The sequence below is a fragment of the Amphibalanus amphitrite genome, unplaced genomic scaffold (assembly GCF_019059575.1).
Source record: "Amphibalanus amphitrite isolate SeventyFive unplaced genomic scaffold, NRLGWU_Aamphi_draft 000203F_arrow, whole genome shotgun sequence".
Classification (NCBI taxonomy): domain Eukaryota; kingdom Metazoa; phylum Arthropoda; class Thecostraca; order Balanomorpha; family Balanidae; genus Amphibalanus; species Amphibalanus amphitrite.
In genome coordinates this window covers 327,163-345,463 of record NW_024881698.1, presented here as the reverse complement: position 1 = coordinate 345,463, position 18,301 = coordinate 327,163, and the positions used below count along the sequence as shown (strand labels likewise).

Below are 18,301 nucleotides of genomic sequence, written 5' to 3'. Positions count from 1 at the left end.
CTGCGGTTATGGAGCGTGATTGGCCGGACGGCGTAGAATCTTCGTCGTCCGAGAGACATCGAACGCGGGGTAAACACATTATAGAGTTCAGCGACTAAACAGCACTTTACTGCGCTGCATTTGTATTACTATACATAATCATTACGTAATTTTATGATGACGTCCGCCCCGCAAAAGACCATCGTCACTAACGACAACAGAGCTATGAACAATTGCTTTTTATGCACACAATTTTATGCATTGCTTAATGTTTTTTTTTGTCATTCAATGCCGTGTTGATCTTCTATTTTCAAAGATTAAAGCATAATGACGTCATAATCGATGTATCTATCAAGTGTTTTTATTTTTATATACCTTGGTGTGGTCTACCAACTTAGCGTTATAATTCGGCTGGGCTGGGCATATACCAATGCCATATATAGTGCATATACCTTGCTTTCGGCCTCCGTTCATCAGCTATAACTGTTTTCCAGCAATTTTCTTCACACAGCGGTGTGGGTTAAGTCAACATGAAGAAGCTGGATATTGATATTACTTTACCAGAATTACCGACTGATGAAGAAGTACATGATGATGTCAAAAATGCTCCCACAGATGACATTGTATTCACAGACCTGGCAGGTGAGTCATCATTGCTCCTTGAAAGATTTTGAAATGTTGAAAACTGAAAAGAAACCAGCCCTGATATGGATTGTCAAGAGCTGAATACGTTTTGCAGACGTGCTAGGGGGATGGACGTGACAACTCACCAAACCACTCAATGTGGGTGCATGGTGACAGGCTGAACCCATAGGCCAGTAGGCGGAACTATGGTCAAGCGTACCCATTTTCGGGAACGCATTTTCGTTCCCATGTTTGGGAACGATAAACCCAAATATGGGAATGCCATGTAGGCATTATTTAAAACAAGAAAAAGAACCGTTAAATGACGTCCAAAAAATATAAAACGATCGTGAACCGCCTGATATTTGTCTCAATATTGTTGGGAAAGAGTTTGATATTGTAAGGCCCATCGTAGTTTCAAATCGTTCCCCTATTTCTAAAGCAGTCCATCATCCGGGCCGCGAGCCCAAATTTGGGAACGCTCTCGTACACTGGCGCTGCAAGCGTTCCTTATTATGGGAACGGCGTACCCAAAATTGGGAACGATTTCACCGACGCCTTTCAGGGGCTCTTTTCATTAACACGCATCACGTCCAACGCCGCAAATTATTGTTAACGCAACAATCATCAGATGACCTTTCCGGCAAGACCGTCGCATGTTTCGCCCGGTCTTCTGCGCTTTTATTCCCGTCGATCTCGCAGCGGGCACGCCCCCCTCTGCAGGATTACGTAATTCACAACGCTCAGCGATGTTCAACAAGGTCTTCCATACCTATATCCACCGTCCGCGCTGAGGGTGGAGACATGTCAAGCACCTGTCTGTTTATCACCGATAGTTGACGAGTACAAGGAAGTATCCAAAAATGGGAACGCTGAATATGTTACACCCTCAAAACACCTAGTCCCAATGAAAATCTAGTTTTTTCCTTTCTTGATGAGTGTAAGTGGCAAAAGGCCTGGTAGGATGGGCACGAGGAATTATCGAAATCAGCATAAAAATTATAAATAAGCCACACAGAGCGAGCTATATAAGAGAAATTCCCCCAAAACGATCCAGTGTTGCCGTCCTGGTACTATAGTACCAGATCTGGTACTTTTTCGACCTTTCTGGTACGGAGGTACGCCTAAACGAAATCTGGTACTTTTTCGCCGAAATGCATTTTTTTTGGTATTTTAATATTTCTTTCGATCTAAAAAAATTATTTTAGTCAGGAGGGATGGTGTTTCTAACTTTCTTATCATAATGTCTCATGCATCGGATTCGGAATTATTGATACCTAAATTCCTGTTGTGTGCTAGTAAACAAGTGGAAAATTCGCGCGCCACACCGGCTGCCAAGGACGGTCCGCTGGCTACAGGCTGAGGCAGTTGTTCGTCCAAGGCAATATAACTTATAAGAGGTTGTGTCGTGAGCTGGGAATTGACCGGGCCCAAATGCAGCGATTTGTGGTACGGCTCGTAAGCTGAGATACCAATAACCAATGGTTGGGAATTGTAGTTGTATTGTGAACCAGTGGCGGCGGAAGGTATTTTGGGATGGGGGGGCACACCTGATCCTTCCCGGAACCTAGGGTACCCCCAAATCTAGTTTTCTCACCGGTTTTAGGCCACTTATTTTTCACCTCTTGGCCTTTACAACAAAAATAAAAAAATAAAACATTTGCAAATAAGTGAGATAATTAGTCTCATCTGAGTCAAGAAACTACCTTTTTGGTAACCTGGAATAAACGTTTAAAGCTTCCACACATGAGCTGTCAAGTCAGGTACGGGGACCCGCAGTTGCTACTGTACAGCGACCCTGAGTAAATTGTCCCAGCACCCTCACAGGGAACAACGATAAGCTGTCAGAGGGCACGCACAGAAAACCTCAGCTGCTCTTGTGCAGGGACCGGCAGTCGATATCAATGTTATCGGTTGTTACTGGACAGGACAGACGGCTAGAGTTGGGGTTCGTGTACAATAGCAACTGCGGGTCCCCGTACAGAGGGGGATTTTTTTACTTAAATAGGTATTGTCTTCCATTCAGCTTTTCTTTGAGGCCCTCGGCCGCTAATATGGGGAGGACAAGCTGCCCCGACGGTTCCTGGCCCTTTGAAACTTTGCGGGGGCAGAGACCCCCACGGCCCCAGAGTTGTGGGGGCAGGCTGCCCCCATGCTGCCCCCCGGCTCACGCGCCTATGCCGGCTGGCGTCTGGCAGAGTCGCGGGGAAAGGCCTGTGGCACGCTCAGACGCACTTTCGTGACGTCCGTGCCGCCTGCCGGGCCACTCGCGTTCCGTCCTACTCTTCCAGACTTCGGTTACCGGTAGCTCGTAGATAGCTCTGCTTGATTTCTGAGCATTAGGGGAGACCCGGGAGGTATGGGCCCCCTGGAGGTATGGGCCATCGCAGTTTTGAAGAAGTGTTGCGTATTTTTTCACATTTGACGGCGTTAACTGTTAGCAGCCATTTCATTATACAGCCCACGCGATTTTCAAAATCTTCCTCAGTCTTCTTTGGCAATGAGCGGTGATAAAGCGTTTTTCCCCTCTCCGAGTAAAATACGGTAAATACAGAAAATTCGTAATAAATTTGAGCCAGGCTCGTTTTTTATGTCAGACCATCGCTAACATAACGTTTAGAGCATGGAAATTATGACTGGATAGACAATATGAAGCTTTCTTGCAAGATTATGAGCTGAGATGTACGCACATGCTGGCGTCCTAGCCGGGAGGTTCGGGCCACCGACCCCCGTTGATCCTAAATAAATGAAAAGATGCTTTCATGGAATGAGCCCGTCAATAAGTTTTATTTTTGTCGCGCAGGGTCGAAAATTTAACTTCAAATTTCATTCGAACAGAAAAATATTATTGATCTTATATGATGGTGTATGATTGATTTTACCAAAATACATATGGGCCCAAGTGAACTCCATAAAGTAAGCTGTTGGCCGCTTATGCGGTTCCTGGGCTCTAGAGAGATCAAGGTAGATACCAGCCACGAGTATTCTTCTAATTGTCGAGAAAAGAATATGAAACATGGCACCGGCCCATACCTCCCGGGCCATGGCCCATACCTCCCGGTGTATTTTGATGGATCGAAAAAGCACATGATTTATTGAAAGTTATCTTGAGACAAAATAGTTGATCCCAGATGCATAATATCAGGCACACGTTGCAGGCGAAAGGCAATTTCACGTACACAAAGTGAAAAACCGGGTCTAGCCACTGCCCACTGGAAGAAAATTGCCTTTTCACAAAACCGGCCCATACCTCCCGGGTCTCCCCTATGTGTGGAGGGCGTTTGGTGGAAATAGTCCGTCACGGACTAGCTCGCCGGATAGCCCGTCGTGAAAACGGCTATTATCAATCCAAGTTACTCGCTATATCAACTTAACCCGCGCCGTGCTGGTGGCCTGAACTTTCCGCCGAGTGCTGGGGGGGGGGGGGGGCGTTTTCACGCCCCCCGTCTAACTCGGCTCCTGGGCCACGTAGCGACACGCGGTAAGCGGCAATCGAAAGAGCGTCAAAAATAAGGACGAAAACACTTCGGTCATTTTTTGGGTCAGGTCAAAGGTCAGGTCACCAGAGGTCACCAAAGGTAAAATGTTGACTATTTCAACATTTTGGAAACTGCCAACGGCTATCTCGGGAACCGATAGAGCTACAGCGCCGCGGAAAAGCGCATTCGATAACCCTTTTACAGACCTTTCTGAGTAATGTTCTCAGATTTGACCTCAGGTCAACGGTTTAGCCTCCAGAGGGCAAAAACTCCAAAAATAGCCGTTTTTACGAAAAACGTTTTTTCGTCAATAACTTTTGACTCATAAGCGCCATGACATTACTTTTGCCAGCATCGTGTTCCTCTCGTCGAGACGCGTCGAATGAACTATTTGTTGACCTTGAAAGGTCATTTTGAAAATTTGACCTCAGGTCAAGGTCATGACCTGACCGAAAAGAGTCATGTTGCATATCAGTCGATCCGTATCGTCGAGCTGAACACATCTGACGTGTTTTCACCGCTCTAGCACGTCTCTATCAAAAGTTATAGCCAAAAAACTGCTGGCGACCGTTCATGACCTGAGATGACCTCAGGGGCACACAGAGGGGTCACAGGTGCATTTTTCCTATTCAGTGTGTCATGTTTACCTATGAACCGATGTTTGAGAGCGTTTTGAACGATATTCGTCCAAAAGAGGCGCATTTCAATTTTCTCCCATTGACTTATAATGGAGAGGTCGCAAAATTGACCTGACCTTAGGTCACAGATATCAAAAATCCGAGATATACATTTTATACATACTGTTACTCATATCAATCGCTGAAAGTTTCAAAGTGATCGTTCAGTCGGTGTAGCTATAGCGAGCCTTTGAACTTTTTCTGAGGTAAGGTCACTTGACGTGACCTGGTGACCTGACCTTGAACGGCCTAGGTCTGAAATTTTCACAACATGTGCGGAAATGATGTAGGAACACGTGTACCAAAAACGGCGGCGCTGCGCGCCGCCGTTTTTGAGATATTCGCGAAAAACCTGAGGGGGGGGGGGGCGTAAAAACGCCCCCCCCCAGCACGGCGCGGGTTAATAAAAAGGTACTCAGCCAAACTGGCATATGTTCCTGACGTAGGTAGTATGGAAGTATTGTGGTACTTCGTCGATAACAATTTTTTGGGGGGGGGCAAAAAGATATGTTTGCCCCCCCACCCTGGAAGATGGGGGGGCGCCGTGCCCCCGCTGCCCCCCCGCTTCCGCCGCCACTGTTGTGAACAGTGAAATGTGAGTTCTGTCGACGGTCGAAGGGCTAAGGAAAGAGGCTAGTTTGAAAATCACTGTCCCAAAATTGTGCGATTTCGTTGGAAAACTAAATGACACCCAGCAAATAATTTTCCATTCTCACTGGCATATTACTGTGGGAATTTTCGGATTCTGGGTGCAAGCTAGGATCCTGGGTGCAAGCTAGGATCCTGGGTGCAATCGCCAGTCTCAACTGGAGTGCCCCCCCCCCTCGAAGGCAGGATTTCGATTTATCTATTTTTAGGCCAATTTTAAGTAGGTATAGGTACAGCTCGGGAGCTTTCAGAAGAGCGCCTTTCTGCCTTTCAAGGGCAGTAGCGGCGGAACACCCTCCCAAAAGTCGGGCACTGCCGACTTTTGGTCCCATTCTTTCCATGCAACGCCCATAGGGCTAATGTTAAAATGCCAAAATCAAAGGGGGGCACGGTGCCCCGGTGCCCTCCCCGTTCCGCCGCCTATGTATGTTCAAGGGGCGACGCGGGGAGACGAATGGGTCGAACTTCTGGGTCAAATGAGTCATAAATTACTTACTGGCATGAACATACCGAAATTTTGGCTATTTTTAAGTACTGAATTAATAACAATTTGACCTACTACGATCTGGTACGGTACGCAGCCAAAAACAGCCAATCTGGTACGATTTGGATGCGATCCTGGTACGCTGTAAAATCTGGCCGCGGCAACACTGAAACGATCACGCTTAGAAACACGGAAGACAAAAACCACGCTCATGACGCTCCTTATAAAACAACTCTAAACAGCTAGCATCCAAATAAAATATGTCTTTCCGGGATGATAAAATACAGCTGGATAATTTTCAACCGCTTAAACTGAGTTTACAACAGTAGCTCGGTAAATTCACTCACGTTCCACGCGGTCGTCCGCCCCGACACAAAAGTCAACAATATTACCTCGGGACCGTCCGCGTCTTCGCTTGCATTTGTCAGCATCTGGTGTCGATAGTATGAAAGTTCATAACCAGGCGAAAATTATTATACTTTACCTCAAACTAAAAAAAAATGCTTCATTTTCCTTAAAATTGCATGTTAAATGTCGTATAACCCATATTTCCACCATTCTGTCATTTTCAAAAAATCATTAAAAATATCATTCCACGGTCAATTTCCTTGTTCCACGGTCAGATTAAAGATAACTTTATGGAGATTTAGTAGATACTTAAATCAGCGTGCACTTTTTTGAGACGTGATGCACTTTTGAGTTTTAGTGGGAGAACGGCCGAAAAATTGCCTTCCGTTCTCATAAATGGGAACGCCCGTTCCCATATTTGGGAACTCCGTTCCCACAAATGGGAACGTTCCTATATTTGGGTACTCATGACCATAGTTCCGCCTACTGAGGCGGTGGAACGGGGAGGGCACCGTGCCCCCTTGATTTTGGCATTTTAACATTAGCCCTATGGACGTTGCATGGAAAGAATGGGACCAAAAGTCGGCAGTGCCCCCCTCAATTGAAGGTGTTCCGCCGCTACTGGCTGAACCTTCAATCCACAATGTTACGATGAATTGTCTCAAATCACAAATGTTAATCATGTTTCCTTTCAGGCTATTTGCAAATTTGTACACATGATTTAGAAACTAAGAGCATTGTTTGACATCTCACTTGAGCAATATATGGCATAGCATGTTCTATTGTTCTAATAAGCACTGCGCTCTGGTGTTGGTCGTCAGTGCCGCTGCCGCCACAGCTCAGCACTCCACCATGTCCACAGACAAGCTGGCGTCGGCGCGCGGCGGCGAGGCGCCCGGCGCCGAGGCCGTCTTCCTGCAGGCGCACCGGCTGCTGAGCACGTGCGACAAGCTGCGGCACGGCGCGCGCCACGTGACCGCGCAGCTGGAGCTGCTGCAGCGCGAGCGGGCGCGGCTGGCGCTGCTCGTCAGTGACGCGCGCGGCCACGCGGCGGCCGGCGAGCGCTGAACGTCACCAGCCGCGCACCGCCAGCCGACAGAAGGGTAGGCGCCCCAGCCCGCCAGACGGGCCCCCAGGCAGTGGCTGCCAGGGGCCCATCACCTCGCCCATCAACCGCAATTCACAGCAACAGAACGCTTACAAACATAATATATCGTGTATATTTTTTTACATCAGTGTTACAAGAGCCTCTTGTTGGACGGACTCTGGGCACATTTGGACGGCTGAAATATCACTTGAGACACCTGACGGAACCACAGAGCTGCCGCCGCCTCGATTTACACGGAATGGATCCCACGACATGAACTAGTCACGTGACCTGAACATCACCTCACCTTCACACCTTCACACCGGTCATTCGGTGATGACGTCACACACACGATAAAACAGGCACTTACGTATAAAAACTCAAAATAAAACTAACAAGGGTGATTTAAAAATAAATTCTCGTGATTGCAGCAAAATTGGTGCAAGTGCTTATCATAAAACTACATAGAAAATAGCGGCGGCAATATCCGGCGCCGGGTGCATGCAGGTCGCCCAAAGGCATCCCAGTGCTATCGGCACGGCCAGCCCATGCGTGTCTAGACAGAAGACAGGTGCAACCGTAACATACCATGAACCATTACCTCCTGGTCTTCACTGTCCCAAAACTGGGGCGAAAAGGGGGCGTCAGTGCACAAGGGTAACGATTGTCCGAGAGAAAATCGGATTCTAACGACGCAAACAAGCAGCTCAGCCCTACATAGAATGGGTGTTAACAATTTTAGTAGAGTTCACCTCGACCTTCAGATCCATAAGCAGATTATTTGTTGCATCAGAAAGTACTCGTAACAATAGTATCACCCCACTCCCATATAAAACTACTTTGGCCTCTACGAGCGCCTCTTTTTGGAAAACATTCAAAAAGTAGCTAGCAGGCTAGCCGAGTGTGCCCTTGTGCATTTGAATTCCCGACGGAGCGCACTGCTGGGCGCTGACCGCACGGCGAGAGGGGTTTCCGGGAGCCTGGTGCACCCCAGCCGGGTGCCCCGCGGTCCCCGCTGGGGTGCCGAGGCGCCGGGCGCACCCAGCCTGGCTCCCGCGGCCCCCGGCTGGACAGGTGTCGCCACAGTCACCGGGCAGCCGCCGCCGCCGCCGACACCTACTCAAAGCCGAAGTCGGGTCCGCAGATCTGTCCCATGCGCTCGCAGCAGGTACCTTTGAGTTTGTAGGCGAGATGCTCCTCTATGAACTGGCAGGGGCAGCGTCCGCCGTTCCAGTGGCGCGGCGGCAGCGCCGGCCCGCCCGGCGACACCTCCAGCGGGTTGATGGTCAGACTGAGGTGGCCGCGCGAGTGGAACTTGACCCAGCGCTGCGAGTAGCGCAGCAGCAGCAGCGTGGCGCGGTGCTGTCGGACAGCCAGGGGCTCCGTCACTGGGGAGCGGCGGTCACTGAGGGGACCAACGGGACAGACCCGGTCACTGGGGGACAGACCCGGTCACTGGGGGGGGGGGACAAACGGGACTGACCCGGTCACTGGGGGGGGGGGGGGGGTCAGTAAAGACTCAGCCACTGGAACAAACAGGACAGACTTGGTCACTGGAAAAAGCGGATTTGGGTCACTGAGGGGACAAACAGTAGATACTCGGTCACATAGTACGAAACAGGACAGAGCCGGTCACTGGGGAAACAAACGGGACAGACCTGGTCACTGCAGAAACAAACAGGACATACTCGGCCTGAGAGGACACAAAGAGGACAGACTCGGTCACTGTGGAACAAACAGGACAGACTCGATCACTGTGGGGACAAACAAGACAGACTCAATCACTGTGGAACAGACAGGACGTATCCGGTCACTGGGGGGGGGGGGGGGGGACAAACAGGACAGACTCGCCCACTGGTGGGACAATTAGCACAGACTCGGCCACTGGGGCGTCAAACAGGACATACCCGGTCCGCTTTAGGCTCGGGCTGGCGGCAAGAATTGGGGAACAAATAGGACGAACACTCGGAGAATCTCGCCGTTCTCCAGTGGCGAACGATAGGACGGACACATCGCACGAACACGGGACAACAGTGCGGCAATTTCTCAGCGGAACACTGAACAGGCACACTGGGGAACGGCAAGGGACGGTGGACGTGCTTCCCGTTGACCACGCCAGCAAACATTGAGCAATTACACGGCCTTGGCTCGAGTATGATCTTTAAGAATCACATTAGAGCGCATGTCTATTAGTTACATGTAAACTGTGTGAGACATTGGGGTTGTTGAGCATAACCAGCTGCACTTTTGCCCCTGCTTATTGCCCCAGTGAGTGAGATCAGGCTGCTGATATGCCCCGACTTGAAATGGTGACACAATGAGCAAGTGCCCAGACTGGTACCGAGTCCGCCACAATAGGCTGTTGCGGTTTGGCTACAAGGTGTCACCAGCCACCGTGTCGACCAGAGCCCTGTTTCACGGCCGCTACCAGCGCGCTGCTACCACTCTTGTGTCAAATTGGGTTTCCATGGAGACATCAACAAACTCGTATCTTCAACATTACCACAAGCTGTGACGTCAGCTCGCGAAATCGCAAATGCGATAGCAGCGAGGTAGCAGCGTCCAGTGAAACACCGCCCGGGGTGCCCGTGCCGCCTCTCGTGACCGGCGCACGCCGTCGTCACCGCTGACGTCACCGCCCCCTGTGACGCAGGCAGGTGTCACGGGACGGTGCCGGGCCCGATTACCGCGATATATCCCGGAGGCTCATCAAATGCACCTCACTCGCCGGGCACGCCGCCCAGTTACACGGGGAACCAAGCCGCGCCTGGCGACGGCCGAGCTCGCATCGCATTACCGCTAGAAATGTCAGACAGGCGCCAGCTTGTGAATACGCAGGGCCAACCTGCAAAGGAGCGGCGTACTACGCACGTCTTTATATTACGCTGCAATTGATTTTGCTACGATACGAGAGACAGCGAAGCTGTTAGTAGAGCTGTATTCAGGGAGCCGCCCCAAACGAGAAACATACTCCCTCCCCACCAGGGTTAGGATATGCAAATGGTATATTATGCGAGAGGAGACCCACGCCACTCTCCCACAGGCCCGTGCGAGGCCCAGTCACCGGCGGCCGGCTGCGCGGCGCTGGTCGGACAGGCAGCCCGGGGCAGTTGACACGGCACTGTCGGAAACATACAAAAACACCCTGTCCGGGCGGCTGAGAGGCCGCGGACCCCAGCGGTCAGCAGGTTGGGCCGCAGAGCCGAAACGCCAGCAGCTGGGAGCGGACACCAGAAAGGCTGGCGGCTGGGACCCGACCCGACAGCGACCGCAGGCCCCACCATCTGCAGCTGATAACTACCCTCAGACTGCGTAGTGCCCACTACCTGGGTCCCGGACAGTCCGCCGCTCCAAAACACAACCCGACGCCTCAACGCCTCGACACAGAGTCCGATCACAGAGCACCCAGATCGTACAGTTAACCAGCGGCCGCCGAGCGGCAGAGCCGGTTCCCCATGTTTGCCATAGCTATTATTGCCAGATAAAAACTTCCGCTCTAAATAAACTTAAACATTACACACGCGAATGCGGAACATAAAGCCAGTGACACAACGGCGAATGGACGGCATCGTACCGAAAGCTGCCGATCAGCGAACACAGGGCGAAGTCGGGCACACACCCCCCCCCCCCCGCCGATCACCGGCCGCGTTAGGCGGCGGCGCTCCGGTGACTGCTTACAGATCTATCTTACTCTGCCCCCACCCCATCCCACCTATACACCGTCCAAGGCACCTTGGAATAAACGCTATATAAACTTCGCAGTGCCACTTAAAATAAAGTGAGCAATCATTCACAATAACTGCTCATGCTAAATATTTATAATAAAAATAGCTGGTAGAGCGGAACCTACCCGGCCAGACCCACACATTGATACTCACAGGACACACCAAATGGTGCTAACACGCAGGGGCTCAGGTCAACCGAATAAAAACACTCAAAAAAAAAAAAAGAAAGAAAGAATAAAAACACTCGGTGACCGAAACGCCAACACGGTCAACAAATAAAACATCCAAGCAAAGCATTCAAAACCGTTCATGGTCTGCTCCGCAGACAAGCAAGATGCGCCAAAAGGCCGCCTCATGGAATGTACCGAGGATGGAATAAAGTCGTATAATTCGTCGTTGCGTCAGTGAGTGTCCGGCCCGCCGCCGCCGGTCTGCGCGACCGGCCGTCCCGCGCGCCGTCTGTCCGTCCGAGCTCAGCACAGCAGCGCCGCGCAGCTCTCGGGCAGCTGGAAGCCGCAGCAGCGGTCCTTGGGCCGCTTCTGCGGCTTCCAGCTGAGGTGGTCCTCGATGTACTGGCACGGGCAGCGGGCGGTGGCCAGGTGGCGCGGCGAGCACGCGCCGGCGCCCGCCTCCAGACGCTCGTTCATGTCCACCGTCCAGTCGAGCCGTTTGCGCAGGTAGTCCTTGGCCCAGCGCTGAGAGTAGCGCAGCAGCAGCCGCCGGGCGCGCTCCTGCAACAGAGGCCGGCCGGAGCCGCTCGCTCAGCCGCCGCCGCCACCGGCCGCCGCCCGCCGCCGCCGGCACACGCACAGACTCACGGACGACACACGGGCCCCGGCGCGGCCACTGACGGACACCGCAGTCTACCGGCGTGCGGCCTCTACGGAAAACGCACACCCCAGCCGACACAGACGCAACACAGAAGCGTGTCAACTGCTTGGCATGCGGTAAAGAAGCATGGGCTAAACATTGCAACTGCATGCTACATACAACTCACTACGGAGTAAACGGCATAACGTCCACGTCAGACACGTGACAGCCGTTCATCGGCAGAGAAGCCGGTGTCACGACGGGAAAAGTACGCCACAGTGGTCAACCATTTATGACTGACGCCACTGGTTCAGCAGAGCGCGGCCTGGCCTGTGTGGCTTGGGGCTTCACTCGCGTTTGATTGATTTTTCAGCTGAACGTAACTGACTGATCCCAGTACTGCCACTGAAACTCAGCATCGTAACGAGGTGGCAGTGGCTCACCGAAACTAGCCTAAGGCATTCTAAAATGTGAATTTTTAGGTAACGTGGAGGGTTGAGATCGAGTCAAATGTCGAAATTGAGCATGAGTACACATCAGGTAAAATAATTGGGATGTAAAATTGACGTAAAAGAAAGCACGTTGAGTTTGACGTCGACCGCACTAGTAATATTCGAGCTATCGCGATTTACAATAGGCAGGGAGCATTTCCTCTCAGTCAAATGACGAATTAGTGGACCAGAAGCCTGCGACGCCAACAGAATCCAGACAGCTTCTAGCTGACCGGACGGGACGAGGCCTGCGACTGCGGACAGAGGCCAGCTGGACATTGGACGGTCAGCTGACGTTTATCAGCTGACGGCTGGCCGACTGCATCAGCCGACCGCACAGACTCAATCCGCAGTCAGAACCGGAGGCACCTGTCGGTCGGGCGTCGAGCACATGACACGCCCGCGTTTTCCTAGAACGCATGACTCAAGTGTCGGGAACCGGCCAGGAAAGGTCTGGCGCGGGACAATGCCACATGCTATCTGACGGTGCACCCAGCGTGCATATTGCATGTCCAGCACGGGTCGCACCTGCACCTGCCCTGCTGCAGCTGTATGTAGTTAGGGCAATAGCGTCTGCATCGGGGCTCGAGTCGGTTACACGAGAACAAATGAAATGAAATGATAAATACTGGAGAGTGGCGGCGAGAAAACAAATCTTTACAAGCGGGCTAATGGGTGGGCATTAATGGTGCCCACGAAGTATCTACATACACTAGGGTTCTATCAACTGTGCCGTGGTGATTCAATTGGTGGAAGAGGGCCACAAAGGTTCTATGGTCTGGCGAGTGAGGCCATTGTCTAGGCTGCACAGTTCATTCAGCTGGCAGCGTGCTGTCGTTAACTCCCACACAATGAGCGCAGTACGTGCTATTCCACACGCCGGTGGAGCCGACCAGGCGTTGAGGGCTCAGCGCGGCCGGCCGTCGCAGACTCGGTAAGTTCCGTAGGGTTTACAGAGCGGTAGTGCGGGGCCGTTAGTACAGCGGTTTCACGGCCCCGTCCCGTGCAGCCCGCAGGGAGGTGGCGTCCGTATCTTACAGAGCCGGGTCCCCGTCCCTTCGTGTCGGACCGGAGTGAGTCGGGGGCGGCGGACGAGTTCCGTGCCGCAGTGTGTGTGCGTGTGTGTGTGGGGGGGGGGGCAGGATCCGTGCCGCAGGGGGGGGGCAGGGTCCCACAGCCCCCCGTACAGCGGCGGGTGGCCGGTGCAGCAGACCCACCTGTTTGCGAGACAGACGCGTCGTCTGGCTGCCCGTGATGATAATATCCGAGTCGTCGATGTCCATCCTCTGCTGGACGCGCAGGGAGCGGGCGCGCGCCTCGGCGTCGTCGGCCGCCGACCCAGCCGCGTCCTCCCGGTCCACCACCTCCTGGAGCGTCTTCTGCTCAAGGACAGAGCGCAACATGGCCGGCGTCAATCGAAGCGGCACGCGGCCGGCGTCAGTCACGGATACAGCGGCGTCAGTCACGGATACAGCGGCGTCAGTCACGGATACAGCGGCGTCAGTCACGGATACAGCGGCGTCAGTCACGGATACAGCGGCGTCAGTCACGGATACAGCGGCGTCAGTCACGGATACAGCGGCGTCAGTCACGGTCACACGCCGGTGTCAATAACGGATACAGCGGTGCCGGTGTCAGTCATGGACAAAGGAGAACACAGAGCGGCGTCAATCACGGATAGAGCAGAGCTACTCACGGACAGAGCGGCGTTAATCACGGATAGAGCAGAGCTAGTCGCGGACAGAGCGGCGTCAATCACGGACTGAGTGCCGTCAGTCACGGACACGGCGATTTTTGCCGCCGTGATTCAGAATCCTCCAGCAAAGTAAACACAATTCCCATACGCTGTTTAACATAATCCAACCATGACACAGCAGGCAAATAGTGCACGCGATATGATAGCATCGATACGACTGAACACGGCAACGCAACGGAAGGACAAGGGCAAAAACGACCCATCCAGACAGAGGTACTCAATTACTACCAGCACGTCAAGGACACAACAGCGCGCTTAGCCATCCAAATGTGACACCCGAGGATGAACGGCCACGACAGAACAACCCTGCACCTTAAGCTTACCCTGCACAAACACTACACCAAGTTCGGCCGACCACGCCCACCCCCGGCGGCCCGCCCGCCCGGCACTCACCACGCAGTCGTGCGTTTTGAAGTAGATGAAGCAGAGGTTGACCTTGTGGCAGGAGAGCCGACCCCTGTCGTCCACGCCCACCAGGATGTTGTGTTTGCTGAAGACGCGGTTCACCAGCGCCACGCAGCGCTCCAGCTCCCGGTTCAGCTGCGCACGGACGGGAACAGTCCCGGCTCAGGGGGTGACGGAAAAGGGTCCGAATGGACCATCGCCCGTACTAACACCGACACACCCACCCTATCCGTCCCTAAGGTAACGATTGCTCCGATTGCTCGCCTCTGGGAATAAATGAACCACATAAACATGAAACCACTCGGGCCAAATTCGCTCGGCACACGAGACGCGGCGGCCGGCCACCCGGCTCCTTCCCACGGAATGGACACAGCTGGCTACCGAGCCCTGGTCCCGGCGCCCACCGCACGCCGCTACGGCACCGCCCCCCCCCCCCGTCCCCACCTCCCACCCCGACCAGCCAGCGACCGCGGGCGCGCCCACCAACCTTGATTTTGATCCACATGCAGACGAAGATGGCGACGGCGTTGACGATGAGCCAGATGACGCCGCAGCCGAACAGCTCGATGCCCGGGTTGACGGCGAACAGGATGGCGATCAGCACCACGAACCCCATCAGGATCCAGCCCACCAGGATGCGCTTGTAGCAGATGTTGTAGGCGTTGAAGCGGACGTCGTTGACCAGCAGCTCCATGCCCTGGACGTACTCCTCCACCGTCAGCTGTCGAGAGGAGGACGGGAGGAGGTCAGAGGGAGGGCGGGGGGAGGTCAGAGGGAGGGCGGGAGGAGGTCAGAGGGGAGGGCCGCGGCCGGGGTACTCCACCGTCAGCTGCCGAGAGGAGGAAGGGAGGTCAGAGGGAGGACGGGAGGAGGTCAGAGGGAGGACGGGAGGTCAGAGGGAGGGTGGGGGTCAGAGGGAGGACGGGAGGAGGTCAGAGGGAAGGCGGGGGAGGGAGGAGGGAGGACGGGAGGGCGGGGGGAGGGAGGAGGGAGGACGGGAGGGCGGGAGGTCAGATGGAGGGCGAGAGGAGGTCAGAGGGAGAACAGAAGGAGGTCAGACTAGGGGAGGACCGCGGCCGGGGTACTCCACCGTCAACACCAGACAGATAACGGGCCGAGATATTCAGAGGTGATGTACGGTTAAGGACAGGTAAAACAGAGGGACAGACCGCAGAGACAGCTGTAGAGATGAGCGAGCAAAATCAAGGCTGGGGGTAAGTTTTGGGGTCCATCTTACCGTGAGTCCCTGGGCCATGAGCTCCTCGGGTACCAGCTCTGGTCGGAACTGAGCCGGTGTGATCCACGGCAGGGTCGAGTTCAGAGGCAGCAGTGTCACTATGACGTCACCATTCTCTGAAATAAACACCATAATCGTGAAGTCATCATTCTTCCTAAGTGCCTCAAGCGCTGGGTGAACACTGAACAGGAACACCCCCCCCCCCCCCGCAAACTAGCGGTGGGCGGTGTATGCGCGTTGGTAGTGCTACTTTCGTCCCCACGGCAGTAAGCGATAGCTGGATCCCTCCTTGATGCACTGGCGCCACATTACCACGCTGTTGAGAGTTGAGACTAGATGATGCTTGGCCAGCAGCTGCTCACTGAATCCCTGATATACCTACCCCACTAATGGCAGGATGGCACAGGTCCCGGTCAGTGGCACTCGCCGAAGCCCCGCCGCACCCCGCCGCGGTGGTAGGGTGGCAGTGCACTCACCGCCGCCCCGCCGCACCCCGCCGCGGTGGTAGGGTGGCACTCACTGAAGCCCCGGCGCACCCCGCCGCGGTGGTAGGGTGGCACTCACCGAAGCCCCGCCGCACCCCGCCGCGGTGGTAGAATGGCACTCACCGAAGCCCTGCCGCATCCCGCCGGCCGCGGGCGCCGGCTGGTCGGCCAGCGACACGTCCTGCAGCGCCGCAGAGGTGGTGAGCGCCGGCTCCGGGCGCACGCCGTTCCTGGCCGGACTGCGGTCCACCGGCGCCGGACTGGGCACATTTACCTGACCACAATGGGGCGGCCGTCACGGTCACACGTGGTGTGTGGGCACACCACCCAGTGCTGTGTATGGCTGTACTGTACTACCTGGATGGCTGATGGTACTTTGGAGTGTGGCATGGTGCAACCTGGCACACAGAACACTGCAAACTGGCGCAGATTACCTATAGGCCACAAGAACCTCAAGCATTGACAGTAAACTAAACAGTGACATTACACAAGGCTGAACAGGGCACAGGCAGACAACCAGAGAAGAGGAACCCACTCTTATGTTGCTGGGATCTTCTGCTGCTTCTAATGTTTCATTCTGGACATCAATGGTGGCTGGAGCATTTCCATTTTCTGGCCTTTCTGATGTACCACCTGCCTCCTCATCAAACTGAACCCACTTCTTCTGCTCAGATTCTGGTAACTTATCTTCTGACATGATCAGGGTTCTGATTTAATCTGGAAAGGAGAACTGGGGTAATGACTCCTTCAAAATCATAGTTAAGTGTTAACGTTGAACACTGGGTCAATGGCACAACACTCACAGCCTCTAAATACATGTTAACCAAAGTTTTCAGTTACAAGGCCACCACACTTCAAACTTATCACATTTTTTACAATTCCTACCTATCTGTTTGTGCACTGCACAGTATGGATTTGCTATGTGGCCAGTGGCGCTGGGGGCCACACCACAATCATAGAGATGGCCACACCTCAACATGAACCCAAGTGGCATCAGCCTGTGACCCCTGTGGCAGTGGTGCAAGGTTATTGTTTTGTGCAACTTTGAGCACCAAGGGCAACTTTGGCCCACTTCTGGAAAACAAAGTTATTTTGCTGTAACTTATTGCAATTAAGGGAAAGTGGGGCAAAAGTAAACGGTAAGGGAAGCCTACCCTGGTCCCTGACCGTCTAACTTTCCCTTGAGTGTAAAACGTTACAGCAAAAATAAATTCGTTTTCCTGGAGTGGGCCAAAGTTGCCCTTGGTGGTCAAAGTTGCACGAAACTACAGTAGTGCAATGCAAAGCTCAATGTACACATCAACACCTTTTTTTTAAACCCCACATTTGTTCTCCGGTGAATTTCAGACAAGTTGGTTAGAGTCAGAGACCTTCAAAAGAGGTACAATCACTCGATTTTTCTCAAGTTTGTCTGTCTTGGCAGATAAAGCAATACCAGTACAGGCCTACAAACACACATATATGATCAGGATCGGACGATTGGACACTTTTAAAAGGAGATCTTTCGTGCCTCCCGGAAATTCACGGGAGAGCAGGAGATGTGGGGTTTAAAAAAAGGTGTCGACATGAGATGAGATGAAACCCCTCCCCTGAGCTCCCATTTGCAAAAAGGCACGGTACCTACCCAACAATTTTGCGCTCAGCATCTGATAAAAACAACTTGTGGCTTAAAAATCTACCACACGCGCAGACAATCGAAAACTTTTTTGTAGAACGGTCAAGTGCGCGGACAGGCAAGATTGCTAGAGACATGATAAGAAATTACCCTAAAAGTCTTTAAAAATAACAGAAAAGTCTCATATATTTTTTGCTACATTTATGGGCCGGCCCGGGCCTTTTGATTTCGCTTTTCTTTTTTAGACACGTTGGAACAAATTTTAATTTTTAAATCAATTACGTCTTTTTTTCTATGGTTAAATGGATTTATGGTGTTTAACAGGTGAGTTCAAGTGTTAATATAAAGTGCCCTAAATTTAGCATAGATCAGTGTAATTATGGGAGTTAGATCGATGTCGTTCCCAGCTGTGTACAACGAGATTGAAGCACACGTAATAGTCCTTTGACCT

General features: G+C 52.9%; 2 protein-coding genes across 5 annotated transcripts; one reads left to right on the top strand and one right to left on the bottom strand.

Moving 5' to 3' along the window:
* Positions 1 to 165: 165 nt before the first annotated feature.
* Positions 166 to 7,469, top strand: LOC122384917. Its single transcript, XM_043372750.1, has 2 exons — positions 166 to 621; positions 7,102 to 7,469. The coding sequence occupies exons 1-2, from the start codon at positions 510 to 512 to the stop codon at positions 7,305 to 7,307; spliced, it is 318 nt and encodes a 105-aa protein (XP_043228685.1). The 5' UTR covers positions 166 to 509; the 3' UTR covers positions 7,308 to 7,469.
* LOC122384915 (transmembrane protein 268-like) lies at positions 7,441 to 18,080 on the bottom strand. 4 transcript variants are annotated; one of them, XM_043372746.1, is made up of 8 exons: positions 17,860 to 17,961; positions 16,771 to 16,952; positions 16,359 to 16,509; positions 15,751 to 15,866; positions 15,001 to 15,234; positions 14,502 to 14,648; positions 13,570 to 13,731; positions 7,441 to 8,688 (listed from the first exon to the last, which is right to left on the bottom strand). In XM_043372746.1, exons 2-8 carry the CDS (start codon positions 16,930 to 16,932, stop codon positions 8,443 to 8,445), a joined length of 1,218 nt encoding a protein of 405 aa, XP_043228681.1. In that variant the 5' UTR covers positions 16,933 to 16,952; positions 17,860 to 17,961; the 3' UTR covers positions 7,441 to 8,442. The 4 variants fall into 4 exon arrangements, with proteins under 4 accessions (XP_043228681.1, XP_043228682.1, XP_043228679.1 ...); XM_043372747.1 differs by lacking the exon at positions 17,860 to 17,961 and adding an exon at positions 17,121 to 17,245; XM_043372744.1 differs by lacking the exon at positions 7,441 to 8,688 and adding an exon at positions 10,251 to 11,782 and having other exon boundaries at positions 17,860 to 18,080.
* Positions 18,081 to 18,301: the final 221 nt, after the last annotated feature.

Bases quoted from the DNA above. Each gene is read 5' to 3' on its own strand.
- LOC122384915 (XM_043372744.1), bottom strand. From the start codon at position 16,932: ATGTCAGAAGATAAGTTACCAGAATCTGAGCAGAAGAAGTGGGTTCAG. The intron at 16,510-16,770 runs GTGGGTTCCTCT...CATTGTGGTCAG, and splicing joins AAGATCCCAGCAACATAAGA to GTAAATGTGCCCAGTCCGGC. The intron at 11,783-13,569 runs GTGGGTCTGCTG...CCTCTGTTGCAG, and splicing joins CGCGTCTGTCTCGCAAACAG to GAGCGCGCCCGGCGGCTGCT.
- LOC122384917 (XM_043372750.1), top strand. From the start codon at position 510: ATGAAGAAGCTGGATATTGATATTACTTTACCAGAATTACCGACTGAT. The intron at 622-7,101 runs GTGAGTCATCAT...CCATGTCCACAG, and splicing joins TGTATTCACAGACCTGGCAG to ACAAGCTGGCGTCGGCGCGC.